General features: G+C 45.7%; 1 protein-coding gene across 1 annotated transcript in view; it reads left to right on the top strand.

Annotated features, from left to right (window-relative positions):
- The window catches only part of LOC145359474 (multiple C2 and transmembrane domain-containing protein 2-like), a 473,933-nt gene extending 456,826 nt beyond the window's left edge, over positions 1-17,107 (top strand). Inside the window, exon 23 of the mRNA XM_080214042.1 lies at positions 9,241-17,107. Within this exon, the coding sequence (XP_080070168.1) occupies positions 9,241-9,309 (69 nt within the window). The 3' untranslated portion in view covers positions 9,310-17,107. The remainder of the gene's footprint in view (positions 1-9,240) is intronic.
- The last annotated feature ends 217 nt before the right edge of the window (positions 17,108-17,324 follow it).

The following is a 17,324-nucleotide window of genomic DNA, read 5'->3' as shown; positions in this document are numbered from 1 at the left end:
GCATCCGTCCACTCCCCCTCCCCCGCACACTGCCCCCCCCACACACTCCCCCCCCCGCACACTCTCCCACGCACGCTCCCCCCGCATACTGCCCTCCACACACTTCCCCCATGCCACTTCATGCCCCCCAGCCCACTCCCACTGGCCAACTATACCCTCCACTCCAACCCATGACCCTCCACCCACCCGCAAGAGCCCTTCATGCCCCCCATGCCAGCCTATGTGCATCCACGTATCCCCAAGGGCTATGCATAACTTCTATGCATTTAGAAGTGCGTAGAACTTCTATGCACTTTTATCCAGTGCATAAAGTGCACATTTATCTAGGGTACGCCCTGTACAGAACCATTGAATCCAATGATAAGAATGTCATGCATGAAAGAGCTTTTAAAAAAAGTCATTAATTCATAACTTACTTTAAAAGGAACATATTTTATTACAGTCCAATAAAAGTGTTAATCAACCAGCCCTTTAAAGGATCAATAGCAGAAACTGCGAGCATTTGACATGTCTTTATATCAGGTAAGTAAATATTAAACAACTGGGAAATTGATCTGATAAAAAAATCTATCAACCAAGCAATATTTTCCCTTGGGTTTAGTTGTTTCAACAGAATAATGGATGCCAGGGCTCTCAGTTTAGTCTCATTATACATCCTTGGCTAAGAGCCCAGAAACCTGTTAGTCTCCCCAACTCTGCAAAAATCCAATGTGTTGTCACAGAGCCAGCATCCTTATTTGATTGAGGACCACAATTCCAAGCAGTTATTTGTTTGATGAGCATAGATTCTCAGTGAGAAGTGTTGTTTCTTGCGTGCTATAGAGACAAAACATACCGTTCATAGAGAAAGAAACAAGGAAGTGCAGAATGCAGTGTAATAGTCATAGCTAGGGTGTAGAGAAAAATCAGATTAATGGAAGGTAAGTCCATTCAAAAGTCTGGTGGCAGCAAAGAAGAAGCTGTTCTTGTGTTGTTTGGTACATGACCTCAGACTTCTGTATCTTTTTCCCGATGGAAGAAGGTGGAAGAGAGAATGTCCAGGATGCATGGGGTCCTTAATTATGCTGGCAGCTTTTCCGAGGCAGCGGGAAGTGTAGACAGAGTCAATGAATGGGAGGCTGGTTTGCGTGATGGACTGGGCTACATTCATGACCCTTTGTAGTTCCTTGCGGTCTTAGGCAGAGCAGGAGCCAGACCAAGCTGTGATACAACCAGGAAGAATGCTTTCTATGGTACATCTGTAAAAGTTGGTGAGAGTCGTAGCTGAAGTGTCAAATTTCCTTAGTCTTCTGAGAAAGTAGAGGCGTTGGTGGACTGTCTTAACTATATTGTTGGTATGGGGACCAGGACGGGTTGTTGGTGATCTGGACACTAAAAACCTGAAGCTCTCAACCCTTCCTAATTCGTCCCTGTTGATTAGACAGGAACATATTCTCCTCTGTGCTTCCTGAAGTCGATGACAATCTGCTTCATTTTGTTGACATTGAGAGAGAGATTATTGTCACCGCACCAGTTCACCAGATTCTCTATCTCATTCCTGTACTCTGTCTGGTCATTGTTTGAGATCTGACCCACCACGGTGGCGCCGTCAATAAAATTGAAAATCGAGTTGGAGGGGAATTTAGCCGCACAGGCGTGGGTGGAGTGGGCATTGTCCAACATGACAAACTGCAGCCTGGCACTGCACACAAATCCTTCTGGGCAACATTCGCTAGTTGCAGCCAGCCACTTCTTCAAATGCTTTAAGTTGTCAATAATCTGCAGTCGTCATCAGAGGAGCCAAATCACACCCTGTTTGTGACAACAAGAAGCGAGTTCATCCAGGATCACCCAAATCATAGAATCCCTACAGCGCAGAGGGAGGCTGTTCGGCCCTTCAAGTGTGGGGCGGCACAGTGGCCCATTGGTTAGCACTGCTGCTTCACAACGCCAGAGACCTGGTTTCAATTCCAGCCTTGGGTCACCATCTCTGTGAAGTTTTCACATTCTCCCGTGGGTTTCCAGTGGGCGCTTCGGTTTCCTCCCACAGTCCAAAGATGTGTGGGTTAGGTTGATTGGCCATGCTAAATTGAAGCTAGTGTCCAGGGGATTAGCAGGGTAAATATGTGAGATTAAATATGTGAGGCGACGGTGCAGAGGGACCTCGGGGTCCTTGTGCATGAGTCGCAAAAACCCAGCTTGCAGGTGCAGCAGGTGGTCAGGAAGGCGAATGGGATGCTGGCCTTCATAGCGAGGGGGATTGAATATAAAAGTAGGGAGGTCTTGCTGCAGCTGTATAGGGCATTGGTGAGGCCACAGCTGGAGTACTGTGTGCAGTTTTGGGCGCCGCACCTGCGCAAGGATATTTTGGCCCTGGAGGGAGTGCAGAGGAGGTTTACTAGGCTGATACCGGAGTTGAGGGGATTGAGCTATGAGGAGAGGCTGAATAAACTAGGCTTGTACTCGTTAGAGTTTAGAAGAATGAGGGGAGATCTCATTGAGACGTATAAGATGATGAATGGGATGGATAGGATAGAGGTGGAGAGACTCTTCCCGCTCAAAAAAGACAGTAGGACTAGGGGGCACAGCCTCAAGATAAAGGGGAGGCGGTTTAGAACGGAGTTGAGGAGGAACTTCTTCACTCAAAGGGTGGTGAATCTCTGGAATTCTCTGCCCGTTGAAGTGGTGGAGGCTGCCTCGCTAAATATTTTTAAGAAGCGGGTTGATGGGTTCTTGATAAGAGAAGGGATTAAGGGTTATGGGGAGAGGGCGGGAAAGTGGAACTGAGCCACAACAGATCAGCCATGATCTTATTGAATGGCGGGGCAGGCTCGAAGGGCTAGATGGCCTACTCCTGCTCCTATTTCTTATGTTCTTATTACGGGAATAGGAATAGCGGGGGATTGTGGTCAGCACAGACGTGATGGGCTGAATGGCCTTCTTCTGCAGTGTAGGTATTCTATGAGTCTGCACAAACTCTCTGACAGAAAATCTTGCTCACACCCCCTTCCCCAACCAACCCCAGTAACCCCAGACATTTAACATGTCTAATCCCCCTAACCTACACATCTTTGGACACTAAGGGGCAATTTAGCATGGCCAATCCACCTAACCTGCACATCTTTGGAATGTGGGAGCAACTGGACTAAACCCATGCAGACACGAGGAGAACATGCAAACTCCACAATCTCCCAAGGCCAGAATTGAACTCCAGTCCCTGATGCTGTGAGGCAACAGTGCTGACCACTGTGCCATCGTACCATTGGCATTTTTCCAAGGGGGAAGGTGACACTGGATTGAAGATGAAAGATACAAGGGTGAGATTTAATGGTTAAAACAAACTTTGGAAATAACTAATTTCTTTTATTTTTAAAAGTCACATGGATGGCGAGTGGCCCATGAGTCCTTGTGTCCATTAAATGGCTTCATATGGTTTTACCTTCCTCACTTAACAACAGCAAGTGGGAAAATGGCAGTCATTTTCTCGGCAGTCTGATAGGTCCAATTCCGTATTTTTCAGTTGACTGCAAACACGGCGTTCATAGAATTTTCTTCAACTTTCTTTCCCTGTTCCCTTTTTGCCTTTCCTACCCAGGCCCACCCCCAGCCCAATTCCCGCTCATTTACCTCACTAATTCCCCTCCCCCACACATCTTGGGACACTAAGGGGCAATTTAGCATGACCATTGCACCTAACCTAAAGATCTTTGGATTGTGGGAGGAAACCGGGGCACCCGGAGGAAACCCATGCAGTGACGGGGCGAACACGCGAACTCCACACAGAAAGTGACCTGAGGCCGGAATCAAACCCGGGTCCCTGGCGCTGTGAGGCAGCAGCGCTAACCACTGTGCCACCCATTTTTAGAAAAAAACTTCGGAATTCATTACAATTCTCTGGAAATCGTTCATAGGCCGGAATTTTCTGGCCGTTCACGCCAATGGGGTGTTTTGTGTTGGAGAGGGATGCACTCAACGAGGATCCCCGTTGACAGTGGTGGTATCGGGAGATCCCACTGCTGATTTAATACATGGCAGGCTGCCTGGAAACTTCCGGCCTGTAGTCTCTCTTCACATTTCACTCAACTCCGATGAGAGGATCCAACAGGCTTCCACAGCATCATCTAAAGACGTCTCCCGACTCTTTCTCGCGGAATGAGACAAAGAGGAAGCCTGTCTTGGCATTCACAGAGAGAATGGCCCCTTTATAAAAAAAAAATCTGTTCCATTCCCGAGATGGATCTTTGCAAAGAAATATTGAACCCTAAAATCCTCGGATCGTAACTACTGCTTTTAGGGGATTTTTTTGTTTTGCAGTCCATCGATTTCGCAACATGTGATTTTGTTTTTTAAATAAAAATCAATTCTACATTTTTATTTTTGCCCTGGGATAATTCCAGGGCTGAGCTGACCTTAAATGTGTAAAAGGTTCCTTGGAGAAGGACGAGGGAGAGAGAGAGAGTACAAGAAACCGATCAGACATGCCCTTTACTTCTCAGTTGGCACCTTTCATCTCTGGCAGCACCGGGTACCAAAGTTCATTTGTGTTGTTACACGCTTATTTTAAAAAAAAATCAAATTGAACTGGATTTGGAACCAAATTCCCACTGAAGTTTTAAAGGAATCTTGTTATACAGCCCACATTTCAACACCTCTTCAATTATTGAAGCCTATAGATTTTGGGTAAATTCCAGGTGCATTTATTCTGCACCATTGTGTCCTCAGTCTATCTGTCTGCCAGGCTGTCGGACTGCGATTTAGATCCACTGACTGAAATCAATAAGAATGCGCTGAAACTTAGATTTATACGGTGTCGCTCATAACTTACCAATGTTCCAGAAAGCTTTACATCCAATGTATTACACTGTAAAGTGTATCCACTGCTGTGATGTCAGGAAAATATCCATCATTTTGCATGGAAGTTCCCACAAACAACAATGGAATTAATGAACAAACTGGCTGGGTATTTTTCTTAGAGAAAAGCTGATTAAATACTTCTGGTTGGGGGTTAAATGTTGGCCAACGTAAAGGTCTTGGATGTAAAAAAGTCCAATTCATCCATCTTGGAGGACGGAAAGGGCCGCAGGTTAACACCTCACATGTCATACTCCCTCGATGCTGAACCGTGGTATTCGGGAATGCGGGAGGCAGTAGCACAATGGTAATGCCACCAGAATGTTAACCCAGAGACCCAGGGTAATGCTGTGAGGACCTGGGTTCGAATCCCACCGCAGCAGACGGTAAATTTGAATTCAATGACAGTCTGGAATTCCAAGTCTAATGATGACCATGAAACCATTGTCGATTGTGGTTCACTGTTGTTCTTTAGAGAAGGAAATCTGCCATCCTTACTTGGTCTGGCTTACGTGTCTGACTCCAGACCCACAGCAATGTGGTTGACTTTGAATAGGGGTGGCACGGTGACGCAGTGGTTAGCGCTGCTGCCTCACAGCGCCAGGAACCTGGATTCAATTCTCAGCTTGGGTCACTGTCTGTGCGGAGTATGCACATTCTCCCTGTACCTGTGTGGGCTTCCTCCAGATGCCCCAATTTCCTCCCACAGGTAAAGATGTGCAGGTCAGGTGGATTGGCCAGGCTAAATTACCTCTTCATGTCAGGGGAATTAGCAGGATAAACACTTGGGGTTATGGGGATGAGGCCTGGGTGGGATTGTTGTCAGTGCAGGCTCAATGGGTTGAATGGCCTCCTTCTGCACTGTAGGGATTTTTTGATTAATAAGGGATGGGCAATAAATGCTAGCCCAGCTAGCAAAGCCCACAGCCCGTGGACAAACTGATTACGCATTTAAGTCACTGACTAGGGCCTGAATCCGCAAATCTGAACCCAAAGGTGAAAGTGCGGCGGCACAGTGACACAGTGGTTAGCACTGCTGCCTCATAGTGCCAAGGACCTGGGTTCAGTTCCAGGCACAGATATCGACAGCTGGCTGCCTTTTTTAATGAATAAAGAGCTTGTAAAAGAGGCAGTTGACCTGAGAAATACACTGCCCTCACTGTAATATGTTTGATGTTGTCAGGCTTTGTGGAAAAGGTGGGAAGGAAGAGGAAAGCCCATCATTCGGGTGGTGGGGGTGACGTATGCATATCAGGGGAACACCAACTGAACTGGAATAGCCATATAAATACTGCGGCTGCAAGACCATGCCAGAAACTGGGAATCCTGCGGCGAGTAACTCATTTCCTGTCTCCCCAAAGCCTGTCCACCGTTTGCAAGGCACAAGTCAGGGGTGTGATGAATACTCCCCACTTGCCTGGATAAGTGCAGCTCCATCAGCACGCAAGAAGCTCCACATCATCCAGGTCAAAGCAGCCTGCTTGATTGCCACCCCTTCCACAAACATTCATTCCCTCCCCCAACAATGAACAGTGGCAGCAATGTGTGCCGTCTACAAGATGCACTGCAGAAATTCAGCGAGGCTTTCTGAGACAGCATCTTCCAAACCCACGACCGATACCATTGAGTAGGGCTAGGGCAACAGACACATGGGATCACTACCACCTCGGAGTTCCCCTTCAAGTCACTCACCATCCTGACTTAGAAATACATCACTATCGCTGCGTGAAAATCCAGGAACTCTGGGAAACGGGAAACCAATGAAGACCGGGTAGAGGTGACTGGCAAATGGGGTTTGGCAACCTTACCCCATAGTTACCAAAAACAATTCCTGTCTTCCTTGAACTGAATGGTTACTGCACCGTGCTTCTGAATGAAAGCTTAATTCCAGGATGATACTACTTAGATAATGTTGAATATTCTGACTTGCAGAGTTCCTGCTCTTCAACAGTCTGACTTTACATCAGTCAGACATAATAAAACGTCCCAAGACATTTCATCCAACACCAAGGAGAGGCAATGGCCCAGTGGTATTATCGCTAGATGATCAATCCAGAAACTCTGCTAATGTTCTGAGGACTCGGGATCGAATCCCGCCACAGCAGATGGTGGAATTTGAATTTTTAAAAATCAGGAATGAAGAATCTACTGGTGACCATGAAACCATTGCCGGTTGTTGAAATGTCTTTTAGGGAAGGAAATCTGCCATCCTTACCTGCTTTGGACTATATGTGACTCCAGAGCCACAGCAATGTGGTTGACACTCAAATGTCCTCTGAAATGGCCCAGCAAACCATTCAGTTCAAGAGTGACTAGGGACGGGCAGTAAATACTGGCCAACCAGCGATACCCATGTCCCACGAATGAATAAGAAGAAGCCATGTAGAGAGATCCTAAGGGTGGTATTTTGCCCTGATATGGATGATATGGGTATGCATTGCTAGCTAGCTTGTAGGTTTGACAGCACCGTCCTCTCCCCGAGTTAAGTTCTCGCTTTGTGTACCTGAACAGACACGGGAATATGATGATTAGGGGATTTTCACCGTAACTTCATTGTAACTTCACAAGCCTACGCGTGACACTAATAAATAAACGTAAACTTAATCCCCCTGCAGCCCCAGTGGTGGCCATTTTTTGTTTCAAATTTTTAAAATGGCCAAGAGTAAGTCTGAAGATGGAGGCAGCCTCTTGCTCTCTCTTTCTCCTCTATGCCTGCAGTGGCAGCTCCTTACGTGCTGAAAGTCCTCCTCGTGGCTTTGAGACTCAGCTCGCGGTGCTTAATTGGAGGTCGAGCACGTCCCCGAGCCGCTAATTTGCCAATTTGGGAGAAGCCAGAGTCGAGTGTCTGCCTGTGAGACAGTGCGGGGTCGGGACCTGACATTGAACCCGATTTCGACCTCCTGACATAAAGTGCAAAACCTTGCCCTCAGACAAGCGATCAAAAACTTGGTCATAAGAGTTGGTTTTATGAAAAGGCTTAAAAGGAGGGTGGAGAAACAGATATGTTTAATCCCTGCACATGAATGCATAGGCGTGTACCTTTGTGAAACGTTTACCGTCCAAAGATTTTTAGTGGAACTATTTAACTTAGCCTCTACTTTTTCGCCCATGCAGGTAAGTTGCTATTTATGATAAATAGGACAGTGTTTTCATCTCTTGTGTTGGGTTGGAGAGGATGACTTGGGGGGGGGGGGGGGGGCGGGCATGTTAACACTTCTCCAGATTTTCCCCTCCTGCCCACTTTGAGGCCTAGTGGTGATGGAGCCTGAAAGCTCCACTCATTGGGCGGGATTTTCCGGCTGCACCCAAAACCAGAAAACCCCACCTGAAGTCAATGGACCTTTGAACAGTCCGTGTCCTGCCTACTACGGTTCCCATGGCGGGTAGTAGGGGAAAATTCCGCCAATTGTGTCTGGAGGGTTTAGTGACTCAGCTATCCTTGAGGAGTTGCTTTATCTACGCCCCCGAGACTGGAGGAAAACATGACTTAAAAAAAAGACAAGATAAACAAAGTAGAGTCCCACACATAATAAAAGTTGGATTATTTGGAAATTGGATTATTTTCTATGCTATTGTTTCAAACAGATAATTAACTGTTCTGCTCAGTTGAAGAGTCAGTTACAAAAGGGACATGGGTTCAAGGTGAGGGATAGGAGGTTCAAGGAGGATGCGAGGGAAATCTTTCTTACCCAGAGGGTGGTGACCTATTGGAGTGGGAGGGTGGTGGAGGCGGGTTGCCTCATATCCTTTAAAAAGTTCCTGGATGAGCATTTGGCATGTCATTCCGTTCAGGGCCAAGGGCCAAGATGGAATTAGGTAGGAGTTCAGGGGGATGAATTCTGCCCACCATGGGAATCATAATGGGTGAGGGGCGGAGGATGGAAAGGTCTGTTGACCTTGGGTGGGATTTTCCGGCCATGCTCACCCCGAAACCGGAAAATCCCACACAAGATGTTTCTCGCGTGTCGGTGAAGACTCTATAGGCTGAAGGACCTCTTCTGCACAGTGTGATTCAATGAACACAGTAAGAAGTCTCACAACACCAGGTTAAAGTCCAACAGGTTTATTTGGTAGCAAAAGCCACTAGCTTTTGGAGTGCTGCCCCTTCGTCAGGTGAACAATAAGAAGTGTGTTTACCCCAGTCCGACGCCGGCATCGTGGTTCAATGAACTGTAGACCTAGCATAGGTTCATCAAACACAGGGCCAGGACTCGGACAACCAATTGAACTAGCTTAGATCTGCATCCATGTAAGTCAAGCCTTCCTTTCTACAGTTAATACGGTGTGCTTTCCTACCCTAAAACTGATTCATTTCCTTTGAACCTTCCTTTGTGTTCTCCTCATGGGGTTATTAGCATGCAGCGTACTGGGGATACTGAACTGGAACCTGACGTCTGTTTGCTTTTCCAGGTACAGCACTCCGAGCTGAAAATGAGCAACGGCCTCACTCCTGTTAAGAAGAAGAAAGGCAACTCGTAGCCGACGGAACAAGGCGGACTCACTTGATTGTTTGGCTGAGAGCTACATTGCGAGTTCCCACTTTGAAATGTCCACTTGTTGTCTCTGGGGGTCTCAGTGTCCAGCTCAATCCGCCAAGGTTTTATCAATGACTTTTGCATCGTTCAGTGGAAACATGTGCAATATTTTAAATTCAATGGTATAATTTGAATGTATGGTGTCTGGACCAATTTAAGGCCCCTTGCGATATGTTTTTGCCCACACCGCTTGTCCGTTCCTTCCTCGTGTCTTGAAGGATTGGGGTCAATTTGTGTCTCTGCTACTCGTCGTTAATCTGACCATTTAGCAACGCTACCGGATTTTAATCCTGCGGACTCGGGCGAGTTGGATAAAAGATGCACTGGACTGCAGCCCAGGTGGCAAAGGCGGGAAGCAACCTCCCCTGTCTTTTTAGGGAAAAACCCATCCTGTTCTCCCCATAGAATCCCTACAATGCTGGAGGAGACCTCTTGGCCCATCTGCACAGACCACAATCCCACCCAGGCCCTATCCCAAGAACCCCACTTCTCCACCCTGCCAATCCCCTTGACACCAAAGGGCAATTTAGCACGGCCAACCCGCACATCTTTTGAACTGTGGGAGGAAACCGGAGGAAACCCACGCAGACACGGGGAGAATGTGCAAACTCCACATAGACAGTCACTCTCTCTGTGGGGTGAAATTTTACTCATCCATTTCATGCGCTGCTGTCAAAGACCAGTTTCACACACTATTTGCTTCCCGGTTCCTGGTCATTTCTCTTGCCTTGGTTCCTTTTGCTGCCTCTCTCCCGAGTGCTACGCACTGGACTCTCAGACCATCAAAAAAAACCTCACCTCCACAGTTAACGAACCTTCGCTTTCAGCCAGACACAATGGTTGGACCTCTTCTTTCTTTGAAATCCTCCTGTGTGTTTGTTTTCTGTGTTACATCTGCGGTATCAAAATGGAAGCATTGTTCGTGTGGAAGGGTGGCACAGTGGTTAGCACCGCTGCCTCACAGCACCAGGGACCCGGGTTCGATTCCCAGCTTGGGTCACTATCTGTGTGGAGTTTGCACGTTCTCCTCCTATTTGCATGAGTTTCCTCCGGGTGCTCCGCTTGCCTCCCACACTCCAAAGATCATAGAATTAGAATCATAGAAACCTACAGTGCAGAAGGAGGCCATTTGGCCTATCGAGTCTGCACCAACCACAATCCCACTCAGGCCTTATCCCCGTAAACGTACATTACCTTGCTAATCCCCTGACATTGGGATCAAGTTAGCACGGCCAATCAACCTAACCTGCACATCTTTGGACTTTGGGATTAAACCAGAGCACCCAGAGAAAACCCACGCAGACACGGGGAGAAGGTGTAAGCTCCACACACATACTGACCTGAGGCCAGAATTGAACCTGGGTCCCTGGCGCTCGATGGGCCGAATGGCCTCCTTCTGCATTGTAGGGATTCAATAAAGCCATACGACCATAAGATATAGGAACAGAAATAGGCCATTTGGCCCATTGAATCTGCTCCACCTTTCGATCATGACTGATACGTTTCTCAACCCCACCCTCCTGCCTTTTCCTCGTAACCTTTGATCCTTTTACGAATCAAGAACATATCTATCTCTGTCTTAAACACACTCAATGACCTGACCTCCAGAGCTTTCTGTGGCAATGAGTTCCAGAGATACGCCACTCTCTGGCTGAAAAAATTTCTCCGCATCTTTCTCCTAAAGGGTCATCCCTTTACTCTGAGGCTGTGCCCTCAGATCCTAGTCTCTCCTACTAATGGAAACACCTTCCCCCACCTTCAATCTATCCAGGCCTTTCAGTATTCCATAAGTTTCAATAAGATTCCCTCCTTATCCTTCTGAATTTCATCGAGCACAAACCCAGAGTCCTCAGACGCTGCCAGATTAACGGTGGTGCCAGTTCGGTGAGTGTGCGTGGAGCAGAGGCTGTGGGCAGTAGGGGAATCGCAGATGGGCCATCCTATTTATTCCGTGACTGGGAGGCCACTAGCTCGGACAGCCCTGTGTTCGGGAGATTACCTCTGGAGCATGGAGCACGGGATTGAATCGCAGGAATCACTGGCCGTGTGTAGAGGGGCATTTTAAATGGATCGATGAGGAATTGTAACAAGGAACACAGGTGTACAAACATCACAACACGCTGGCCAGCTTAGAGTTTGGCCAAAGTGGTGCCGAGAAATCTCATTCATCTGCATTGAGTTTCTCAAGTGGCAAAAAGGACAAAGACTGAGAATGAAACAGTAGAAATTTTAATGTATTTCCAGTTACACTTTCTTACAGCTGCTTAATTGTCCCGCAGTCTGCATTTTGTTACGTTTGCGATTACTTTTGATTATTGAGGAAAATGTTGGGATGCATTCAGTTTTCACACGCTGCATCAGAAATCAGTAGTGCCTTTGTTCTGTGCTGTTGGTTCTATTGAGGTCCATCTTAACCATTCACTTCTTCATCTTCTCAGCGAGTTGTGGAGTCTGGAGTCTCACATCTGCGAATGGGAATTGAAATGCAAAGCAGCTGTTAGGTAATGATTTACAAGCTATTTGTTTGCATTATAAACATTTTTTGCTCTCCGCTCCAGAGCTCCTTGAAGTGCCTGAAGAATGTTTGGTTAATGTAGATGCTCTTCAGCGAGGTTCTTGCCCCACTAATAGATGGAATAGGAAACCTTTCCAAGTAGAATGACCGGATAGGAGGAGCGGGGATATTATGGCTTGGTGTACATACTCACGTCTAAACAAAATGACATGACTTGCCTCCACTTTAAATAACCAGTGTTGTCTACGGATCTCCCTCAATTTTAACCCCTCCTGCCTGGTTGGGTTAGGGGCCAGGAGGCAGCAGTTAGGATGAGGGCAATCGTTTAGCTTCTGTGATCCTGCCCCATGTTAACCCCTTCTGAACAGGCACATGGGACACCAGCAGGAAGGAAGCGGGGTACCGGGAATCGTGATCCAATGATGTCAACATGCCTAGTGTTTGATAGCATCTGGCATCACTGTGATGTAAGTGGCGTCTTGGAGAGTTCACTTGGATTCTCTGACCTTGCCCGCCACCGGGATTCCCCCCACTCCGCCGGGATTCTCCCGTCCCCCTATAGTGAATGGAGATTTGGCTGAGTGCCAAATTCTCCGTTTGTGCTGGCAGCATCGATGGGATGTACGATGCTGGAGAATTGCAGCCCTGTTTGCACTATTGACTTAAGGCAGGTATTCAGTGGTTGTTTTAAATCAAACCTGGCCCATGGCAGACAGCGTTGCTGTTCTGTAAATACTCACTCAATGTGGCGTGCTGGCATGGTGCCCTAGATTGCAGGACACATTCCTGATTTAACCGGGGAATATGGTGAGTTGCTTCTTGAAGAGCAGTTTGTCAAAAGGCTGAGGCTGTAAAGCTCCTGGTGACCCATTCACAGTGTGGCATTCGTCAAATTCAGGCCGTTGTCCATTTGGTTATTCCTGATGAGCGAACTCGCGGGAGGAGGGAGAGCGTGAAGAGCAGGAGAAAATAGAACTTACAAAACTGAGGCTTTAAAGAGAAGCTCCATGGTTAATTAATATTTTCACACACTGTCCCTGGAACACTTCAGGCAGAATTTAGTGTAAGTAGCACAATGGTTCCCACAAATAGCAGTGAGAACAAGATTGTCTGTTTTTATGTTGAGGGATAAATATTGATCAGAATACATAAATATTGGCCCAAATACAAATCTTGGAAACAATCATAGAATCCTTATAGTGCAGGAAGAGGCCATTCAGCCCATCAAGTCTGCACTGACCACAATCCCAACCATGCCCTATTCCCATAACTCCACATATTTACCCTGCTAATCCCAAGACAATAGACATAATATCATGGGATCTTTTGCATCCAATTGAAAGACGAAGCGGAAAGGTCGGGGTTGGGTGTTTGGGGGCGGGGGAGGCAGTTCTGCAGTGTATCCAGAACACGGCACCTCCGACAGTGCAGCACTCCCTCAGTACAGCACCGGCAGTGACAAGCTTCCAATATCAACCTCATGGAAATTGGGGATGGGGTTCCCTGCAGGCTCTGGGAGTCGAGCCTCACTCTTTTCTGGTTGATGCTGACAAAAACATATTGTACAAACAAAAATGTCTGGAACGCTCTCTGGATTGCGTTGGGTTTTTTTTGTTGCGATTCCCCAGACGTTGATTGTGAAATTTGATTGCAAGCAGTGCAACTCGCATCTCTGCAATCCTTTGCACGAATTTAAAGAAATCTTGCCTAAAGCATTTCCCAATCATAAAATTGGCCGGAGCCCCAGGGCTAATTCATCAATTGGAAATTTCTATTAAATACGCTTATTTGCCAGTCTTCAGGGACTGAAAGATTTGAGGTTTCAAGGTGTAATAGGTACATTTTCTGAAGGTTTTTTTTAATTTAATCAGGAGCTGACTACTGCATTTCAATCTGCCTGGAAAGCATTGTATTTTTTTAAAAAAAAGCCCTTTAGCATCAGGTTATTCACAGATAGTGGACATGGATGCTAATTTAAAATGCTTAGTTTCTGTGATCAATCCAAACGGTTCGCACTGCTGCCTCACAAAGACGTACAGGTTGGCCATGCTAAATTGACCCTTTATGTTTGGAGTTTTAACAGGGTACATACGTGGGGTTACAGGGGTAGGGCCTGCGTGGGATTGTTGTCAGTGCAGGCTTGATGGGCTGACTGGCCTCCTTCTGCACTGTAGAGATTCTATAAATACTCTATGACCAGTGACCCAGGTTCAATTCCAGCCTTGGGTGACCACATGGAGTTCTCCCTGTGTCCGTGTGGGTTTCCTTTGGGTGCTCCGGTTTCCTCCCACAGTCTAAAGGTGTGCAGGTTCGGTGGACTGACCATGCTAAATTGCCCCTTCATGTGTAGGTTAGGTGGATTAGCTGAGTTATTATTTGTGTTACAGGAATAGGACCTGGATGAGGTGCTCTGCTGGAGAATAGGTACAGACATGATGGGCTGAATGGCATCCTTCTGTACCAAAGGGATTCTATGAATTTCAGCTGCAATAAACACCCTGCATCAAGTCCCTGCCCGTTAAATCAATCAAGGAATAATTTAGTCATAGAGGTTTACAGAATGGAAACAGGCCCTTTGGCCCAATTTATCCATGCTGCCCAGTTTTTAACGACTCAGCTAGTCCTAATTGACCACGTTTGACCCATATCCCTCTATACCCATCTTACCCATGTCATTTTCTAAATGCTTTTTAAAAGACAAAATTGTTCCCGCCTCTTCTCCAGATACTCAACACACTCTGTGCGAAAATATTGCCCCTCTGGGCACTTTTGTATCTCTCCCCTCTCATCTTAAAGTTTTCAAAGTTTTTTTTATTTTTAAAATTAAATGAAATTTTAAAGGTTTGCCCGATAGCCTTGGTTCACGGTCGATTCTATGGTCAGCGAGATGTAAATAAGTGAGCAGAAATTCGGGAGGGTAAACTACTTTTCAAAATGCGTCCAGGTTTTGGCAAAAATTCTAACCCCCAAATAAAAAATTCTAAGTGAAGTCTGCAAATGAGATAATCTTACTATCAAACCAATCATCTATTCAATTATGACACATTAAGCCCTGAAAAGAATTCTTTTTGCCCTTTGCTTCCGTATGAGGTAGTTTAGCATTTTTATCCTTTACGCCAAATTCACAAAATTCTAGGCTGCATGCAATGCAATACTGAGGGAGTGTTGCACGTTGTGGGAGATGGAGAGGAGGTCTTTTGAATGAGACGTAAGGCCTCAGTTGCCCTCCGAAACCCAGGTAGAATTAAAAGACCCCATCTGGCACTCTTTGGAAGAAGAGTTGGGGAGTTATCCCCAGTGGCCTGGCCAGTATTTATCGCGCAATGAACATCAGAAGATCACCTAGTGATGATGACATTGTTGTTTGTGGGAATTTGCTGTGTGCAAGTTAACAGTCGCCGTCCCTACGTTACAACACTGACCACATATCAAAAGTAATTCATCGGCCGGGATTTTACCTCCCACCTGCCAGGGGAATCAGAGCGGGTGAGGGGGTGGACCGTGTAAAGATCTGTTGACCTTGGTTGGGATATCACAGTTTCGGGGCAAACAAAGCCTCCCCGGTGGCTATGAATGACTTTGGGACGTCCTGAGATCATGAAAGAAGGTGTAGAAATATAAATCCTTTTATTTATTGTTGGATGAGAGGAGATAAGTGGGAAAGACCAATTGACCAAGTAATCTTGACCTGCTATTTTTCTTCATAGACTTTACCTGAAAATGTGGTTAGATTGATTTCTTTTAAATCTTACAGTCTGTTGCTACAGTTAGAGATGAGAGATCTGATTTGGTCATACATGGGATATGTTCAATATTTAATAATGTGGGCTGCTGTTCAAAAGATGTGTGTATTAGGTTGATTGGTTGTGGTCAGTTGTTTCAGGGGATTAGAGAGTAAATATGTAGGATATGGGAATAGGGCCTGGGTGGGATTGTTCGTGCAATGAGCTGAATGGCCTCTTCCTGCACTGTGGGGATCCTATGATAAGCATTTTAAATTGAATTGATTTATTATTGACACATGTACAGCACAAAGTATTGTTTCTCGTGAGCTATAAAACATACCATTCATAGAGTACGTAGGGGAGAAGAAAAGGAGAGGTGCAGAATATAGTGTTAGCTTAATATGTGATCAGCTGAGTATGTGATAGGACCATTCAAAAGTCTGATGGCAGCAGGGAAGAAACTGTTCTTGAGTTGGTGTGTGTTTTCAGACTTTTGTATCTTTTTCCCACCGCAAGAAGGTGGAAGAGAGTATGTCCTAAGTGAGTGGGGTCCTTGACTGTGCTGGCTGCTTTTCCAAGGCAGCGGGAAGTGCAGATGGAGTTAATGGCTGGTTTGCATATTGGATTGGGTTACGTTCGTTGTAGTTTCTCGCAGTCTTGGTCAGAGCAGGAGCCATACCAAGCTGTGATACATCGGGAAAGAATGCTTTCTATGGTGCATCTGTGAAAATTGGTGAGAGTCACAGTGGACATGCTGAATTCCCTTAGCCTTCTGTTCGTGGACTTTCTTAACTATGCCGTACATCTTTGAATAACTCAATTTTAAATGACTTACACATGCATTAATCAACTTTACACTACTATTTTAATGTTTATGAGTTACAATACAGGGGAGAGACATTATCCTCTACTTTCTATTATAGTGAAAGGTCCCCATTAAGATAAAATGTGCTCAACAAAACAAAGCATTTGCAATCTAGCATTGATCGATCGGGATTTCTTCCAAAAAGACTTAAAGATTTGAATTAATTTAGCATTTTTCGACACCGCTCCAAGCATTTAATTCAAATCACTTCTGAAGTGCAGTGTCCGCGATACAATGGAGTACGGCAGCCATTTTAACACAGAGAAACCTCAGAGGCAAAATTGCTGCTGATTCATTTATTGGTATTCTGCCGGAGGCAGTCAAAGCAACTTGCTTCCACAGTGCAGAAAAACAAAAACACTTTTGTATATTTCTTTTTTTATTATTATTATTTATGCGGGAAAATTTGAATTTTGTATGGCCCTAGAATTACGAACTGTAAAACCTATAGCAAAACCCATTGTAGAAAAAGCTCGTAGTACGGATAATTTGCTCTCATCCTTTTTATGATTCATATCAATAATTCAGTATTCACAATTGTAACCAAATGTTTGAGATAAATGTTGTAATGAATGATTCTGAGATTTATAATGAATGGAAGATTTGTATAAACAATAAAAGTGAACTTTATTTTTAACGCCCAGTTTCTGGTGTTCTAATTAAACCTCCATCATCAGCTCCCCCCATCACAGCCCATTCCACCACCCTATTTTGTCTCCATTGTAGATAATTTAATGGCAGCTCCTTCTAAGAATGCAGGTGAACTGGACTTTGATTCCTTTAACTTCTCCTAACATTAATGTTGGGCCTTGTTGAGAAAGATCTTTGTTCTTAACCTCTACCTTAACCTTTTG

Source organism: Carcharhinus amblyrhynchos, chromosome 28 (assembly GCF_965287045.1).
Source record: "Carcharhinus amblyrhynchos chromosome 28, sCarAmb.v2.hapA, whole genome shotgun sequence".
NCBI classification, from domain to species: domain Eukaryota; kingdom Metazoa; phylum Chordata; class Chondrichthyes; order Carcharhiniformes; family Carcharhinidae; genus Carcharhinus; species Carcharhinus amblyrhynchos.
Note: the sequence above shows the minus strand (reverse complement) of the source record. Positions and strands in the feature narration are given on the sequence as shown.